At 49.7% G+C, this 19621-nt stretch overlaps 1 protein-coding gene across 4 annotated transcripts in view; it reads left to right on the top strand.

Annotated features, from left to right (window-relative positions):
• The window catches only part of LOC147032359 (uncharacterized), a 67995-nt gene that overhangs the window by 33269 nt on the left and 15105 nt on the right, over positions 1-19621 (top strand). For all 4 annotated transcript variants that reach the window (XM_085869911.1, XM_085869912.1, XM_085869913.1 and 1 more), the window contains 4 exons: positions 5544-5600; positions 16937-16987; positions 17468-17524; positions 17677-17817. In XM_085869911.1, the coding sequence (XP_085726037.1) occupies positions 5544-5600; positions 16937-16987; positions 17468-17524; positions 17677-17817 (306 nt within the window). The remainder of the gene's footprint in view (positions 1-5543; positions 5601-16936; positions 16988-17467; positions 17525-17676; positions 17818-19621) is intronic.

Here is a 19621-nt window from a genome sequence, read left to right as displayed (position 1 = left end):
CCCCACTACACACTCACAGTCTGTCCGTGTCTCCAAAAATCCTATACTCCATCCTAAATCTAAACTAAAATCCCTCCAGCTAATCCATTTCACGGGCTCCATGAGGACTTATCCCTGCCCCATGAAGCCGGTCTAACTAATTAACCCTTCCCCCTAACTAGTGGTGTCCTGTGCCCAAGCAAGGGGGTCTTCCACCCCTTGCCTGGGAATCCTGTTTACACGAAACGGGGAGGCTTGCTTTTCTCTTTTTTTTTTTCTTTTCATGCGCCTATCAGCGTGGCAACTCGCAACCTGCGCTCTTTCCCCATGACATCATGGCAGCTGTTCGTGCTTTGCGCACCTTGTCCCTTCTCGGACGGTAACATCCGGGAGGGATTCCCCTCCTGCCGGATTCCAACCATGCAGCCACGACGTCACCCTGCGCATCCCAAGCAAGCCTCGCGTTTCGAGGGGTTCCCCACGCCAGCACATGTGCTCTGCTCATGGAGCTTTACACACACACTCGCCTGGAGAACCCATCCAATCCAAATTCATATCCCCGCCTACCTTCTGTCCGTCCGCGGGATCGGCTCATCCACCGCTGGCACTCACCCCCTCTAACTCGCAAAGCTCGACCGGACCCACCTCGTCGTGATCCGCTTCAAGGGTGAATATTCCCTCCCCTCGTTCCTGAAGAAGGCCATCCTGCTGCTCACACCGGGTCACGACACATTCCGCCAGCTCACCCCCATTGTCTCTCGCTAACTCCATGTGTGTGCGTTCGTCTTTGGTTCCATTTAATCCACCCTCTATCTCCCGTCTCTGTTATTTATTTTACTTCCTGCATCTCCCTTTGTGTCTCTGTTAATTCCGTCACCTCGTTCATTACCTCTGTTTCTTTGTGGCTTTTCGTCTCTTTTAATTTTTCGGACGTCGGCACCTCGTGTCTCGTCTTGCACGTTTCGGTCTCCCCATTAATTACGACGTCGCTCGTCATGACCTCGCCCGCCTCCATCGAGGGCCAGACAGCCGTTACGCCCCAAGACTCGTTTGTCTTGCCACATGGTGCCGCCATCTTGCAATCCATCGTCCGCCTCCCCGCTCTCCATGCCTGCCTGTCTGCATTCATCACTTCCAACCTGGCATTCATGCTTTCCACAAATCGCCCCATATACTCCATGCGGCCTCCCATGTTTTGCGCATTCACCCTCATTTTGTTCATATCCTCCATCAATCGTCCCATCATCTCTAACATCTGGTCCGTGCTGGAAACCACACGTGGGGGATGGTCAACTTGCACGGCGCTATCGTCCTGGACCATGGATTCTACATTAAAAAATATTCCTCATCCACCCTGTGCCTGCTTGCCTTACGCTGCCATTTTGCGTATCGGAAATAATTTAAAAGCTCGTAATTTGATGGAACCGGAGGGTCGCCTCGCACACCCTTGATCCGGTTCCGTTAATTTGGCTGGCGGCGGGATGGATTTGAATCCCACTCCCGGCCACCAGTGTTATAGTTTCTCACCACTCCGGCGTGCAGGCGACCGCTTTTTGCTAATTCACGGCCGCACGCGCCCACCGGACGTGGCAAACAGAGTCGCAGCTTTCGGATCAACGCCGAAATCCAGCTATGGGTGTGTTCTTAATCACACCGAAAATCAGCCAACTATTCTGTCCGCGCGCGACAGGGTCCGTTCGCCGAATTGTCGATTGACATAATTATGCGCGCAGACAGAATGTCGGGGATTTACACCTCAACGGGACCTGCTTGGAAACGAGCCGCTTAAGCAACTCGCTCCGTTCGCGATTTGCCGAGCGGTGTATATCGCCAAGCCCCGCCAGATCCGATTACTTTATCGGCTATTTGAAAGCCAGCTGATATCCCGAATGCAATACGGCAGCTCAATCGAGGGAAAGGACGCAATGAACAGGTCAACATTCACACAAGGACATTTATTTGTTACACACGTATGCAATCAAACACGTATGCAATCTTGCAGGAATAAAGCAAGACGAAGAACTACAACCGTTCTATTTATTATGTACACTTATGACAATTCTACTTAAGGACATGGCGCCACCACGTTCGTACAAAGAAAAACCCCAGGGAAGGAAAGGGCAAGAACTGGACCTCGTGGGCCTTTAATAGTTCACGGAGCAGTGAACACCACAGGAGCTCCGAGAGGCCGTGCTGGTTACCTGCCACCTTCGTGCTGACTCGCTGGTTGATCCTCGACGTTTCGTCGACACGGCAATTGGCGCTGCTCGACCTGGTTGGCCCAAGCCCGCCGGGCGGCCTGGTGGTTAGGGCCTAGCCGACGACGCCTCCAAGGAACGAACGGGCCTTTGCTCTTTCGAGAGTTGATGCTCTTTTAAGAGCTCGTCCGTTCCTCAGCGTTGGCGATCTCTCTCCGGCTTTTTCAACCGACTCGCATTTCTGCGCGGCATGGCAGGCTTGGCTGCGCTCCAAGCTCCGACTGCCTTTCACTGGTCTCGAACCTTGCCGGGCTGCTGGCTTCTTCTGACTCGACGCCAGCTCGACTCCAGACTTCCACTCTCTGCAGCTCCCCGACAGACTCCGAACTCCGACAGACCGCTTGCTTGGCGTTCAGCGCACCTTTATATGGGGTCCGTGAGTGAGGTCTGATCTTTCACCTCTCACCCTTCACCCCTCGCTGGCTCCGCCCCTTTTGATCTTTTGATCCGATTTTGACGCGAAGCTCAGAGAGAGCGGACGTGGTGGAAATCATCAGCTCCCGCGTCTGTCGGCGGAGATGGCGCTCGTCCGTGGGATTCGCCGTGGGTGGCGAAAAGATGGCGGCATTTGTGGAGATGAAGGTGAGGCGATGTTGTGGTTGCTCTGTGGTGGGGATGGCATGGTTGTTGAGATAGTGGTTGTAGTTGGCGCTGTGGTGGGGATGGCGTCGTTGTTGAGAGGCGGTTGTGGTTGTCAAAGTCGTGGTTGTTCCAAAATAAAGATAGAAAAGAATAATGGCTGACTCAAAGATCACAGCCCAGTTACACGAATAAATTCCATTTCGATATCGGTGGGGAAATCTCATCTGAGCACACACTTATCGACATAACTGATCTCTGGGAAGCCTGAATGGTATTCTGTGAATTTCCACAACCATAACAATATATATATATATATATATATATATATATATATATATATATATATATATTATATACACATACTCAGGACAAATATGTGTGTTATTTGAGTGCTACATTTTTGCAGAGATCTGTTGGTAAATATCCACTGCCTCTACTGGTTTGTATTAATAGGAAATGGTGCAAACCTGACACCTCTCATCCATGGATATTTCTGGTATTCCTATGTTTCCGTGAGCCTGATTTGCATTGAGGAATAGAACAATTATGGTGAATCATTTTGAAACCAGCTGCTTTTTTGTAGCTGGGAAGATACAGGCACAAAATACCTCGAAGACCCGGTCCACCTCTGAAAACAATAAAGACAAAGTCAAGATCAAACAAAAGGAAACCCAACTGCCCAACTCCCTTGAGCCGAGCCGAGGAAAGGGGCATGCTCAGGAGAATGAATGCTCCCCATGCTCCCTCTGAGGCGTGATTCAATTTATCAAGATCATGACCCACAAGCACACCTGCTGAAGCACCCCTGACCTATGTGGGACTGAGTGGAAAGCTTGATTGGGAACTGTGGCTGCACATGACCGCCACCCACACCTTCATGAGAGAATCCCCATGGTGGGACCCCTCCCCCCCTTTTCCTCACAGTAAAGCTTGGCCATCTCTACCCCCCAGGAATGGATTTATGGCTTACCTGACCCATCACTTTTGCCCAGCGCCTGCCTTGCTGCCCACAAGCTGTCGCAAAGCCATACCTCCTGAGGCAGGACAGGGCCATGCCCAATGTCTGCCCAGGATCCACCCAACATCGAAATCAGACTCCCCTGGTTCTCACATGCCACAGGACATTTTTGATGGTATTGATTATCCTACAGGGCCACCTTCCTTTGCAGCATGGCACATGACAGGTGTGGAATGAGCCGACAGAACGCAAAGACATCGCGTCTGTTCATCACCAACCAGGGCACATGGTGGTTGAGGAGACTGGCCACAAGCAACAAAACCCTCTCAGCGACGGGGCATTCCCAGAGGACATGCCAGGCAGTTTCGTCACCTGTAAATGGAGGCTGAGGACACTGGACAGAAGTGTTCAGGTCCCTCTGGTACGGAAACACCTGGAACAGAAGACACTCGTGGGCAGCCTGCCATGCAACGTCCTTGTCGTTGGCAAGACAGGGAGCCAAAACGTTCTCCCAAACCGTTCTTGTGGTACGTTCTGCAAGAGGGCGTCCATGAAGGATATGCACCTCCCTAGGGTGCAGGTGTTGCAGGACCTGTGACAACTGCCAGTGGGTCAACAGGCCCTGCTCCCAAGCTAACCTCTCAAACATCTAAAAATGCACGTTCGCAGAGTTTTATGTTAGCATTGGAGGTATGCCTTTCAAACATCTCAAACGCTGTTGTTTCCCCGCGGCCCTCGTTTGCCCAACTTTACAGCAAAACGCTGCAGTTCTATGTTTCACCTCCTCCAACTAGGCTACTGAGGTAGGGAAGAGGCACCTAATCGTTTTCCAATCCCTACACAGTACTTTGAACGTAGGAACGCACTAAACTGACATCCCACAAAAGGTGGCAGTTAAGCTTCCAAGGTGCAGAATGCCGGGTGCACACCCCATCTAATTATGTGGCCAGAGACAAATGAGAGTGATCTGAAAAGGCCACCGCATGAAGTACCAGTCCCGAGTTACCAAAATTTGGTGAGAACAACAAGTAATCGATCCTAGCCTGACTGGCACCAACCATGTTGGTCCAGGTGATGTTACTCCTTTGCGCATGTGTGTCCATCAACCTGAAATCCTGAACAAGCCTTTTAAAGGCCTGCATCGATGAATCCTGGACCAATCTGGCCACATCTATATTAAAATCACTCCAACAATCATAGGGTTTGAGGTAGAAAGGAGGAGCTCCAACTCACGCAGGAGCTCCGCTCTTTCTCGTGCACTCTGAGGGGCGTACACCTTGACCAGGGTCATGGAGTATTGACGCCCCAACCATTTTGAGTGAGGACAATCGCCCCGGAATAATTTCATCTCAACTCAGGACCTTGACATCTGGGCTCTTAATAATCCTGCCGCGCTGAGTGTATTAGAATATGACCAATACGACCCTGTATCGCAAAGTTGCATGGAGGTATCCGTACTCACCATGTGGAATATGGCATTCCTGCAAAAGGCAGATGTCCCATTCAAACTTGTGTAATTCTTAAAAGATGGCAATCCTCTGTACCGTGGTGCGGACTCCCTGTGCATTCAAGGATGTTAATTTTATATGACATAAAAAATTAAAATACAGGAGGGACATTTAATAATCGGGTTTTTGTCAATGCGACAATTGTCTCGATCGTGTTTTTTTCCAAAATCATTGGGGCAATTAAAGTAGTTTTACAGAATGAAGTTGATAAATATGCTCTCCTCCTTTTTTAAAGATTAATTGTGATTTATTTTGCAGATCAGATCATGAAAGTCGAGGTGAAGCCAGAAATTGTGGATGCTTTTGAATCTGGAGGTAAGGAATTTAGTATAATTGTTCATCCTTTGGATTTTTATCTGAAAGTAGGAATTTAAGATCACTTTTCCTACTTCTGATAACAATACTGTCAGATCCCGGTTTACCTCTGGGATGAGTTCCTGAGAAGTGTGACGAATATTGAAACGGTGTAAATCAAAGTAATTTTTCTCCTAAGAATTAATGAAATATGGGGGGATGCGTTCCCAATGTTGCCAGTTCATGGATATTGTTTCACTTTCTACCTATAGGACCTCTTTTTAAAATTATTAATGGCAGTTATATTCAAGTACCATCCATCCATCCATTGGGACCATACTCTGTACAGAGCGTCGGTGCTGCCGAAGCAGTTTCCTTGGCTATTGGGCACAATCTTGGACGTGTCGCTACTCCGACGCAGGATACTCGAATGACTCAGTCATCTCAGCAAGCTGGTACTCATTTTGCTGACCTCAGAAGGATGGCAGGCTGAATCAACCCCCTGGTGTATTTTAATTCAGTGGGAAACGAGGCTTGAACTCAGGACCCTTGGATCCCAAGCTGCCACCCTAACCACTAAGCCAACACCAGGCTTATATTCAAGTACACATAATATGTATAAATACAAAATAACAATTATCAGACATATTTAAATAAATATAAATCTCTTTCCGAAGCGTTTGAAGTTGGTGATACATCATCATCTTCCTCCTACAGTGAGTGTCAGCATTTTTAGATGACACACACCAGAGGCAATCTTAATAACCTGGCGACATCTACTTAACGTTCACCAGCATCCATTTGACAGTCTAATTTCACTTCTCTAAGGTAACACTTTTACAATGCCCCTTAGCCAATCTACAGTGCAATCTGTTTTATTTTTCTATTTTTTATCTTTAATTTTTAAATGTGCGACACACAGTACAGTAATCTTGTCAATTTTGCAATCTCCCAATTTGGTACTTTAGCAATGTATTCTGGCAGCTTTAGCAGTTTATCAGTCTTATAAATTCTGAAAACGCTCGTGAATAAAAGGTATGTCTTTTAAAAAGATGTAAGTGTGAGTTGAGGCGATGCAAATCGGGTAATAGTATTGTTGCGAATTCGCGCCCGCCGGCGTGCGAACGGCCACGTGACTCGAATCGTGGCACGTCGCCCACCGGACGGACAATTCTGTCGTGACCCTCTCGGACTAACGCCGGGAGCCAGTCACGGGTGGGCCTTTCGGCCTCACCACGATCGTGCCAATCGGCCACCCGCGTGGGATAGGGTTGTTCGCCAAACTCGACCTACCTAAGTACCACGCGGCTGGTAGACCGGGCGATCGCACCTCGCCGCAGGTCGACTCCGGACACGGGCCGCTTAAGCGATCCGTTCCGTGCTATCGGGATAACCGAGCGGTGTTATCGTCGGCCTCGACGGTTCCGATTAATTATCGGGCGTATTAAGCCCACTACGAACCCGTTGCGTGAAGCAAGATGGAGATTCAAACGAAGGAAAGGACGCAGCGAAACGGGGAACAATTCAACATGCAAGCACTTTATTTATACGACACACGGAGAGCACACATATAGCAATTAAAACAATTATGCACAAAAAGCAAATGTAACAAAAGAAACAATGACGCTGAGATACCACCGAATAAGACCGACACACGAAAACACTTAACAGTTTTACTTCACCAGACTGGCGCCACACACACACGTTTACACAGAACCTAAAAGAAATGGAAGTCGCGACTTCCCTGAGCGTGTCGAGTCCCTCTCCGACGTCCGTCGACGGGGTCCCGCCTGGCCGCGACTCCGTGCCCGAGCGTGGTAGGCGAGTCCTCTCCTGTGTGCCTCGCGCCTGCACGTGTTGGCCACTCGACGGTACGGATGGGGTTTTGGGGAAACGGACGGGGTTCGTTCGGCGCTGTTTTCCGCGCTCGCGCACGGGTCAACGAAGCAAGGCAGGAACCACAAGCTCGCGACTCGAGCCAGAAGACGACCATGAAGACCAACCCTCGACCAACCACTCACTCCAACTCTCGACCAACCAACCCAACAACCCTCAAGGTCCGTCCTGTTTGCCTTTTGTAGCGCGGGGCTCCGCCCTTCGCTCCGCCCCGTTTTCGGCCCCGCCTCCCTTCGAGCTTCTTGGAGAAGCCTCTCGAAGGGGGGCGTGACCTCTCGCTTTCCCTGCTCCCCGCGCCGTGCGGGGGCCGGGGGAGTCAGTCTTGGCGTGGAGCCAGGGAATTATTCCCCCAAAAAGAGGCCCCCACCCTTTCTCACCTTTGACCCCTGCATCGTCCCTCCTCCACACCGAGCGGCACGGAGAACCTCGACGGGAAAAACAGGCGGGAAAACCCCCGAGCATAGCCGTTGGTTTCTGTTTATGCCCGGAGATCGTAACCGCCCAGGGCCTGCTGAATGGCGAGTGGCGAAGATGTGGTAGCATTGATGGTGGAGGTGGCGTGGTTGTAGTGTGGTTGGCGCTGTGGTGGGGATGGCGTGTTTGTCGTGTGGTTGGCGCTGTGGTGGGGATGGCGTCGTTGTTGAGATGCTGTTTGTTTGAAATAAAAGATAGAACAGAAAAAATGGCGAACTCAAAGCATCACAGCCCGGATGGATCACATAAATTCCCTCTATACAATGGGTTTGGGCTAACTACACATGCACTTACAGAGATATCTCACCTACGGGACCTGAATGGTGGTTTGCGAATTTCCACAACCACAACACTACCCCCTCCCCTTTTTACAGACTCGTCCCGAGTCGTCAAATTCTCGTGTGCCATCATGTGTAGTTCTCCCCTAGTACGTTTTACCTTCGGATCCCTGAGTGCGACATTCATGGTATTCGTGTCCCCAAAATAAATAACCTGAGGGCTAAGTAACTAACGAAACAAACCCACTCACACAGACGCCTTAAATAAAATTGCCGGCGCAAGACAGACATGCCGGGAGCACACTCATATGTACAGTACATCTTAACCTTAACTTACAAATTTTACACTAAACCATGGCCCAGGATCAATGGACTTTGCAAAAAGAAAGCAGTTAGCAGGGAGCCAGGCTGCTCGCATGCAGTCTCTGGCTCAAGCAATGCAGGGGACAGGGAACGTGGCCGGCTGCTCACACGCAGTCCAAGGCCTTCCCTTTTGAACTGAACCCAGTGAACCACAACGGTGCATGGGCTGCACAAAAGCAGTCTCCGTGCCAGCTCAAGTGGCACACGCAATGAGCACAACGGATGGATGAATGGATGAATGGATGGACGCAAACATGGTGCACAGGCCGCCACTGCAGGCCCGTGTTGTAGCTGCCAACAGGGCAGTTCTCCCAGCTTGCAAACTGTTGCTCGCGGATCCAGGCGCGCATTGAAATGAACGGGGGGGGGGGGCAAAGCAAAATTGAACGGGGGCTGGTGAACATGAGCCATGGGCATGGCATGGCAAAGGTGAGCAGGCAACCACAGCCTGCAGAACAAGGCCATTGCAGGCAAACACAGCCGGCAGACGAACTGGCCAGCACAGGCTTTGCAGTAAACAGCCGCAGACGATCCGGCCGGTACAGGCCTCGCAGCAAAACACAGCCGGCAGATGAAGTGGGCCGGCACAGGCCTTGCAGCAACAGAGCCAGCAGATGAAGCTGGCCAGCCTTTTGCCTTGAGATGGAGGTTGGTGGAGGGAGTGCGGTAGTGCTGGCCACACAGAAGGCGGGCTCGGACCTACCCTACGGTCTCCCTCCCACCTATCGCCTTTGCCTGTCACTGTCCATACCCACTCCCTTAATTTGTAAAACCCAATTTAGCCCCAACTAATTTTTTTTGTTTTATTTCCTTTTTTACTTCCCCTCTATAATTCGCCCCCTAACCCCCTTTATCGTCCTTGTTCGGCTAACCTATCGTCCCCTAGCCTACTCCCAACCCCTATGTTCCCTTCCCAGAGGGGAACAAGGGAGAGCTGGCGTCCTGTGTCGAGGCCCAACGAAGCCTCAGGATGGCCTCCCCAGACTTCAGCGATCCAACCCAAAGTGGGTCCAGCGGCCCACAATGAGAGCAAAGGGATGGATGGTGCGGAGGGGTACACTTCCTAATCTACCCTATTCATTACCTTTAAACTACCCCGGGGCTTTCAACAAGTGCCTCTCGCTTAAACTATTGGTTCAAACAACCCAGATTCCCATCGCCTGTGTTGGTGTCCTCGCAATATCGGGCCTCGCCCCCCAATTTTCTTCCCGTGCCCTCACACTGTCTCATGGTTGAGACGCGTGGTTCCCCTTGGCAGGCACGACCCCCTGCCGATTCTCCAGCTATGGCACCCCCGGGCACTACACTGCCTCCGAGCCTACCAGCTCCCTAAACACCGGGGAGTGCCCTCCATGGCGACTCCCCTGAAAGACTCACGTGGCAGGCTGGCTTCCCGGGTCCCTTTCTGAGGGTCACCCGTGCCCACAACACTGCCCACGCGGCTAATGGCGCCCCGGGCCCCCGCACCATGCGGGCGCACCCGTGCCCACTACGCTATCCCGGCCCCCATGGGCCCTTGGCCTACTACGGCCGACTAGCCTGGTACCCGGGGTACCCACTCAGCGATACTCACCTTTCGCAGCCACGCTCCCAGCCCGTCAACAGGGCTCCTGCACCCCTCCAAACGGGTTTTGAGCCTACTTTCCCACCAACAACAAAACGACCTCCATTTTGTCAATTTGACTGACCCCCTAACTCACTCTACACTGACCCCGGGGTCCCTTGGGCGGGAGTCACTCCTCCCCCCAATCACTCATCGCACCATGCATTCCCCATTCGCTCCACTCACACAGACCCGCTGGCCTCACTCACTCACGAAGTACACGTTTCCACTTCACAACCCTTCAACACACACATCGCTGAATCCTGCCATCCTTCTAACTACATCCCCTAACTAACTCGTGCTCCCACGTCGTCCCTTACACTATAGCACATTCCTTTTAACACTACGTAGCTAAACTACGTCCCTGCTACACATCCACAGTCTGTCACTGTCTCCAAATCCTAAATCTGGCTAACAATCCCTTTACCTAATCCATTCCACGGGCCCCATGAGGACTCACCCCTGCTCCATGTAGACGGTCTAACTAAGCTAACCCTTCCCCCTAGCTAATGCCATCCTGTTCCCAGGCCAAGGGGATCATCCACCCCTTGCCCAAGAAATCCTGTTCACCCGAAAGCGAGGCTTGCTTTTTTTTTTTCCACATGCGCAGCACCAGCGCGGCAACTCGCAACCTGCGCACCAGCGTGGCAATTCACAGCCGCGCACCTTTGGCGTGACGTCATGGCAGCTGTTCGCGTCCCTCGTCCCACTTGGACGGTACCATCTGGCAGGGATTCACCCTCCTGCCGGATTCCAACCATACACGCAGCCATGACGTCACCTGGCGCATAAAAAAAAAACACAAGCCTCACGTCTCGAGAGGTTCCCCACGCGAACACATGTGCTCTGCCCGTTGGAGCTTAACACACACGCCCGCGTAGAGAACCCGTTCGGTCCAAATCCGAAATCCTGCCTAAACTTTTGTCCGTCCACGGGATCGGCAAATCCACCGCTGGCGTTCCGCACCAGGTTTCACTCCCGCAAGCGAGCACGTGGCGGCCTCGTGCGAACCACAGCACGGACCTCGCGCTCGCTGCTGGGTGAACCCGGCACGGTGCTCAAAACAGCTACGGCCGCTACCCGGCTTTCGTTCCTCTGTCACCGTCTTCGTCGCCATTCCCCCCACGCACACCTGCGTGTCACGACACTCACCCTCCACTCCATCAAACTCACATTCACACCGGGAGACGCGGCTGCATGTTCGCACATGCCGACCGACATCTCCCTCACACACAGCGACCTTGCACACGCTGTCTCTCTCCTTACACTCAGCCGCTCACTCACTCGTGCCTTACTCACATACCGTGCCTCACTCACACACGCGGGGGAACTCACCCGCGGTGTTTCACTCGCACACGGCACGCTGGGAAGCACGCACTCCGGCACACTTGCCACCACACCACTCACACATGGGGCTGCTTCCACACACGGTACGCACTCACACCTTGCACCACACACACCGGGACAACAACACTGGGGATTCCTGTCCCCACAAGGGGTTCCGGGGCCTCCATACCCCCCAAGCTCTCCGTGCACCTGTTCGTAGCACTCCTCTCCTCGAACTCGCAAAACACGACCGAACCCACCTGGTCGTGATTCGCCTCAAGGGGGCATACTCCCTCCCCTCGTTCCTGGAGGAGGCTATCCAACTGCTCGCACCGGGTCCCTACACGTTCCGCGAGCTCACCCCAATTATCCTCCACTAACTGTGTGCGTGCGTGCGTGCATGCGTGCGCGCGTCACTAACCCCGTCCAATTCACTCTCTATCTCCCGTGGCTCTGCCAACTCAGTCACCTCTTCCCTTGTTATCTCCCTTGTCTCAACTATTATTTCTTTTCTCCTTTCCGTCATCACCTCGTGTCTCATCTCACACGTTTTGGTCTCCCCATTTAATTTTTCCCTCTCGGTCACCGTCACTTTTTCCGTCACGACCCTCGCCCAACATGTCTCCGAATTAATTTCTCCTTACCCGCCTCCACCGCGGGCCTGACAGCCGTTGCACCCCCTCCCAGCTCGTTCACTCCCAAACGTGGCGTCGCCATTACGCACTCCCCTATTATTGCCTTCATGCCCGCCTGCAGGCTTCGGCCCATGTTCTGCGTCTCACCCCGCAGTTCTTTCATTTCTTCCTTCATTCCTTGCGCATTTGTTTCCATATTAGTTTTCATTTCGTTTGTGTTTGTTTCCATTTGCTTGTTCATGCCTTTTATTTCGTTTTTCATTTCATTTGTGTTTGTATCCATCTTCGCATTCATTGCCGCCAGCATGGCGCGTAGCTGGGCCATGTCGGGTGCACTCAGCTGAGCCGTTTCGGCAGGGGTTGGGGAAGGGTCTTGGTGGAGAGGGGGGGGAGGTGTCATACACTGCGGCCGCTGCCACTGCCGCGCCCATTTCGGGTTCTGGGTTCGGTCGGGGGCGAAATTGTTCCTGCACAAACATCATTTCCTGCACGGGGATCTCATCCTGGGCCATGGATTCTACACATTCTACATCCATTCCTACTTCCCCCAGCTCCCGCTCACCATGAGACTCCATCTTCTTTCTCGTAAGGGGTTAATTTAGCTCGCTCGTAATTTGGAGGGAATCAGGGGTCGCTCCTCTCACCCCTGGACCGATTCCCGTGAATTTAGCTGGAGACAGGAGAGTTTGTTTTCCCGCTCTCTGACACCAGTGTTGCGAGGAGGGGATGGGTTTGTGTCCCACGACCTGACACCAGTGTTGCGAATTCGCACCCGCCGGCGTGCGAACGGCCACGTGACTCGAATCGCGGCACGTCGCCCACCGGACGGACAATTCTGTCGTGACCCTCTCGGACTAACGCCGGGAGCCAGTCACGGGTGGGCCTTTCGGCCTCACCACGTTCGTGCCAATCGGCCACCCGCGTGGGATAGGGTTGTTCGCCAAACTCGACCTACCTCAGTACCCACGTGGCTGGTAGACCGGGCGAGCGCACCTCGCCGCAGGTCGACTCCGGACACTGGCCGCTGCAGCGATCCGTTCCGTGCTATCGGGATAACCGAGCGGTGTTATCGTCGGCCTCGACGGTTCCGATTAATTATCGGGCGTATTAAGCCCACTACGAACCCGTTGCGTGAAGCAAGATGGAGATTCAAACGAAGGAAAGGACGCAGCGAAACGGGGAACAATTCAACATGCAAGCACTTTATTTACACGACACACGGAGAGCACACATATCGCAATTAAAACAATTATGCACAAAAAGCAAATGTAACAAAAGAAACAATGACGCAGAGATACTACCGAATAAGACCGACACACGGCAACACTTAACAGTTTTACTTCATCAGACTGGCGCCACACACACACGTTTACACAGAACCCAAAAGAAATGGAAGTCGCGACTTCCCTGAGCGTGTCGAGTCCCTCTCAAAAGTCCATCAACGGGGTCCCGCCTGGCCGCGACTCCGTGCCCGAGCGTGGTAGGCGAGTCCTCTCCTGCGTGCCTCGCGCCTGCACGTGTTGGCCACTCGACGGTACGGACGGGGTTTTGGGGAAACGGACGGGTTCGTTCGGCGCTGTTTTCCGCGCTCGCGCATGGGTCAACGAAGCAAGGCAGGAACCACAAGCTCGCGACTCGAGCCAGAAGACGACCATGAAGACCAACCCTCGACCAACCACTCACTCCAACTCTCAACCAACCAACCCAACAACCCTCAAGGTCCGTCCTGTTTGCCTTTTGTAGCGCGGGGCTCCGCCCTTCGCTCCGCCCCGTTTTCGGCCCCGCCTCCCTTTGAGCTTCTTGGAGTAGCCTCTCAAAGGGGGGCGTGACCTCTCGCTTTCCCTCCACCCCGCACCGTGCGGGAGCCGGGGGGAGTCCGTCTTGGCGTGGAGCCAGGGAATTATTCCCCCAAAAAGAGTCCCCCACCCTTTCTCACCTTTGACCCCTGCATCGCCCCTCCTCCACACCGAGCGGCGCGGAGAACCTCGACGGGAAAAACAGGTGGGAAAACCCCCGAGCATAGCCGTTGGTTTCTGTTTGTGCCCGGAGATCGTAACTGCCCAGGTCCTGCTGAATGGCGAGTGGCGAAGATGTGGTAGCGTTGATGGTGGAGGTGGCGTGGTTGTAGTGTGGTTGGCGCTGTGGTGGGGATGGCGTGGTTGTTGAGATGCTGTGTTTGATGCAGAAAAAATGGCTAACTCAAAGCGTCACAGCCCGGATGGATCACATAAATTCCCTCTATACAACGGGTTTGGGCTAACTACACATGCACTTACAGAGATATCTCACCTACGGGACCTGAATGGTGGTTTGCGAATTTCCACAACCACAACAGTATTAATGATGTAATGACGTATTTGTGAAACGGCGTAAAAAGGGGAGACATAAATCGGGGTCTTACTGTATTCTAGTTTGGGGTCATCTGCTGATCATATTTAAATTATTATAAACTGATTTTGGGATCCACATGCTTGGGATTTGCTTCTTTTTCTGTTTTTCCTATCCTTAAGCGATGTATTTTCCAAAATCCAAAGTGTTGGCTATCTTTCAATCTAATTGCTGTGCAATAGTGTGTACCACCCATAAGCATTCCCTAGCAGTTAGAAACACTCATTTTGGATGATGAAGTGCTTTTGAAATAGAGGTGTTTTGATTAGAGCTCACTTGACATTAATTGTGGTTTGCATGCTTTCAAACAGTGTTTGGAAAATGTGATTTTTTGGGGGTTGTAAGCTCTACCTAATGGCTCTGGTAGAATGTTATTCTACATCGAATCATTACAAGCATTTGATGTGACCTTCTCCAATTTCTTCAAACCCATCAGTTTTGTTCCTTTCCCAGAGAGGGTGCCACACCCCAAGGACCTGATACTTGTGACTCGGTGACATTGTAACGCTCGGTAACCATGAAACAAATGAATGAAGCTTGTGAGAAGGAATGGTTGTGAATTACATCATTGGCAAGCAACAACCTACAGAGGGGGGAGTGAGAGGTATGCTGCTCTCTGTTGGGGAACTTAACTGAGGGCTCCCATTCTTAAATTGGGGAATCTGCGTGAGCGATCCTGAATGCTGGTGACCCCAATCTGAAATTTTGCGTGCATAATGGTTACATTATGGACTTCTAATTGAGTGTTTCCTGACCTTGAGTTTTTGTGCCCTTGTTGGATCAAAGGTAAAAGCTGACCTTTGTCTACAACCTATTTAGTGGTAAAAAAAAATTATTGCTTTTGAAAACGGCTCTCATTTCACACCAAAATCGGCTCTTTATGATGATAATAACCTGAGAATGTGAGCATCTGAGGTTGACAAGGACACAAAATTTCAATGACATCTAAGCACCCAATTGACCAAGGATGCTACAATATGGCCTGTGTAATATCGTCATTGCAATCATATTCGGCGTCGTCGTCGTCATCATCATACGTGCCAGTCCAATGATGGACAAAAGCCTTCGCATGGTCACGTCAAATGTTCCGGTCCCTCGTCATCTCATTCAAATATGCTGTTCCCCATTTTCTCACAGTCTGGTTCCATTCTAACTCTTTCATGCAAGGGAAGAATAACTGACAGCTTTCAAGAAAATCTGCAGGCAATGCTATTTCAGAAAATTATCCAGTATTTTTTCCCCAGATGCAGAATGTCCTGTTTGCATACAACATGATCAACTGTTCCTTTCTTTGAAATTCATTTTTCAATTATATTTTGAGCAGAAAAAAATATCATCGAAGGTGATTGATATGTTGTGTTTTCAGGATAAGTAAATCAAAATTATAAAATTTGCCCTGTTTGGCTTTTCTGAGAATTTGTTTTACAGTACTGCCTTGTATTATGTAATTATTGCAACAAATACCATGTGGCTTCAATTGCCTTTTTTTGCTCTTTTTGACGAGAGCGAGGTTCGTGGAAGAGCAAGGTTGAATTGATAGTGAGGTAGTGGGGCAAGCATTGGGCATAACCAGCAAGAGACAGACACACAGACACACACGTGGAGACGACCAAGGAAAAAGGTTGGGTTGGGAAAGGTTAATGGGGGATAACTTTATGTGGCAGTGCACTCATTGCTTGCTTGAATACTGTTGTGGATTTATAGATATCATTCTTCTCTCAGGATTCACGTCAGGAATTAATGTTAATGTTTCAGGGCATGTCACTTTTTGACAGGAGGAAAATGTGAGGTTTTGCTGTTCTTGCCTCAGAGGGAGCCTATTTTATTCAGGATTCAAGGCTCATAGTGGAGCCTCTGCACACACACACACACACACACACACACACACACACACACACACACACACACACACACACACACACACACACACACACGGACTTGCAGACAAATACACAATACACTACACAGGACTGTTAGGCAAAACGAACACAGCCAATGAGCTTGGGGGAAGTGCCAACACTTCCCGGGGCACTTTGGGTACCCGTGACGCCACAACAATAATGCTGCCTTTCTCACCGCATTCAGTGGGACATTCCTGAAGAGAAATTTCCTTCTTCCCATGGGAGCCTAACCTATGGGGATTGTCCATGCCCTATCCTTTTAAATGCTAACCATCAAGCAAGGAAGCAGCACATACCAATTTTGAAGTGTTTGGTATGACTCGGCCAGGGTTTCAACCGCTGATCTCCCGAAGTCGGAATGGACGCTCCAACCATTACACCACTGAGTTTTGAACTTTTATCAAAGATTCATTTGATTTGTTTAACCAATACGTGTTTGAGTTTGGGGCAAAAAAATACAACTGTTCCTCCCCCTCCATGTCCCCTCTTGCAGAGGTTCAGGTGAAGATGGCATCTGAGCTTATGGATAACCCTTCACGTCATGGTAAGGATATGAAACAACACTGTGTAGTGAAGAGTATTTCCTAAATACTCATTTAGGCAATTATTTTATGAACTTTTGCATGATCAAGTCTTCTAAAAGTTCTTGGTTTTTTTTTTAGACAAAAAGTGTAAATTTGTGGGGAGGGGGAGAATTAATTTATTTTAATAATTATTTCCATTAATTTATTCTCATGACTTCATTAAGTTTGGGTTTTGTCAGTTTGTTGATTTCCTGAAATCCCAGAATAAAGAGCATACTCTATCGAATTCAATTTCAGCTGAATCCATCCATAACTTTTTGAAATATCCTGCTAACAGACAGACAGACAGTGGTGAAAACATAACCTCTGTCCACCTTTGGTGGCAGAGGTTAAAAAAAAAGAAATGCACAAATATGAGCATGGTGTCCATTTTGTTTCCCAAGCAGCTTGCCACTCTCAAATGCTTTGGAAAAATGAATTATTAACTGACAATGTTGCAGATTGTGAAGAAGGGATCTCAATAAAACCTGAAGTGATGGATGGAATTGCCACAAAAGGCAAGTATCATACATTAAACAGAATTGTCAATGTCCACACGCATGTTTGAACCTCTGAACCATTGATGAGATGACTGCAGTTGGTCGTTTTAACTTGCCGTCATAAATTGCATCCACATATAAATCAATTTTTTAACAATTGTTTCATGCAGGAAAAGGGGATCTGTTTGTGGCGGGATCTTTCCAAAGTAACGTTCCTCCGACTTCCAATGAGGCCTTTGTCAGAATCTGCGTAAAGGAAGAGCCTACTGATAACCCTGTGACAGCAGGCATTGCTGTTGATCAGATTTCTGGTGAGTTTGCTTTTCCAATGCTGTCTACAAACGGCTACAAAAATGTCATTTAGCTCCATCATACCTATTCTATAGCCTGGTGTTGGCTTAGTGGTTAGGGTGGCGGCTTGGGATCCTAGGGTCCTGAGTTCAAGCCCCATTGGCCGCTGAATTAAAATACACCAGGAGGTTGACTCAGCCTGTCATCCTTCCGAGGTCAGCAAAATGAGCATCAGTGTACTGGTAAGGGGGACACTGCATCAGCAGCATAGCCACGTCCTAACCAATGATGCAACCAGCAGCCACAGGCTGCACTCGATAGAGAGAGATACCTATTCTACTTCCCATTTGCAGCACATTTGCCTAACATCAGTCGTACCCCTTCAAGTAAAGCGATAAACACCGGAAATGAAGTAAATTGTACAATGCAAGCAAATGTGTATCAATCTCCAAATAAGAACATGCAGGGTTACATAGGGAGCTTATGATGCATGGCGTTTAAGTAAGCACCATGTAGTTAAATTGTATTCTGCTGTGCATGTGTGTGCATCCGCACATATTTTACAAATTGCTTAAACAAACACCCACACTGTTTGCTCCAATTAATTTGGGTCTGTCCATGCTAATTGAGCCTTCGCGTTTTGTGAGACCACAATTTGAAATTTATCAGATTACGACAAGATTTTTGGCCCTTCTGCAACAAGTGATGACAGATAAAAGAGGGACAGCACTATTAGGACGTGTTGTTTCATTGAATGGCCACATTCTCCATATTGTAAAAGATTGTGCACAGATTGTGCATATTGATTGTTATATATTGAGGGACAAAATTTTCACATGAAGTTGAACACAGTTTTTGCTTGTACCACACATGTGAAGTACAATCCATAAGCTGAACTGAACATACATTTAGTCCAAATGCCATGATTTTTTTTTATTTTTATTTTTTCTAAATAAAGACTAATCATGCAACTGCATTGGTGGCCAATGTTCAAATCGTGGTCATTGTTTTTCAGCACCACATTTCAGGGAGAAATACAAAGGATTTCAGCCTTGGCGTCTTTACATATATGTGACTACTCTCAAAATATATGAATTATCAACAAAACGCACTATACATAAAATATGATGTACAACCGACAATCGAAGAAACTGCCTCACCACGATAAACAGTCAATAGCCTCTTCCCTTTCTTCAGACCTTGACAAAATCATAAACTGGTCAAACACTTGGAATATGACTTTTAACCATGAGAAATCCCATACACCCTCTCTCTCTCCGAAAGGACCACACCGCAAACCCTCACATCCACCTTCTCAACAGCCCTCTCAAATAAGTTCAGTCATTCAATCTCTTAGTTCTCACTCTCAGCCATGATCTCTTTTTGGCAAACTACATTTCAAAGTTAGCCTCCAAAGCCAGTCAACAATTTGGCATCCTCCGTCATGCAAAGTCTTCCTTGGCACACCTGAACTACACACCGACAAGGCTTTCATCCACAGCTTTATGGAATACTACACTCCCCTCTGTGCTGGCGCCCTGCCTCACATCTTGCTCAACTTGACGCCGTGGAAACCAAGGTTTTCAAGATCATTGGAATCTCTCGCGATGAAGCCAAGTCCATGAGCCTATCACTTTGCCATCGTTGAAAGGTCGGTGGTCACTCTGTCTTCTACCTCCTCCTTTCTGGTCTTGCACCCTCTACCCTCCTGCCATTGTATACATTGATCTCACTTTCTACACTGCATCAAATCCTATTATTGTAGAATGTTGCTTGTTTATTGTACTTGATGTGTACAGTTAGATTGCATTGTGATTATTTTTC

Source organism: Eptatretus burgeri, chromosome 2, assembly GCF_056783735.1.
Source record: "Eptatretus burgeri isolate ZD-2024b chromosome 2, Ebu_testis_v1, whole genome shotgun sequence".
NCBI classification, from domain to species: domain Eukaryota; kingdom Metazoa; phylum Chordata; class Myxini; order Myxiniformes; family Myxinidae; genus Eptatretus; species Eptatretus burgeri.
The sequence above is the reverse complement of the archived record's forward strand: the minus strand, read 5'-3'. Positions and strand labels throughout refer to the sequence as shown.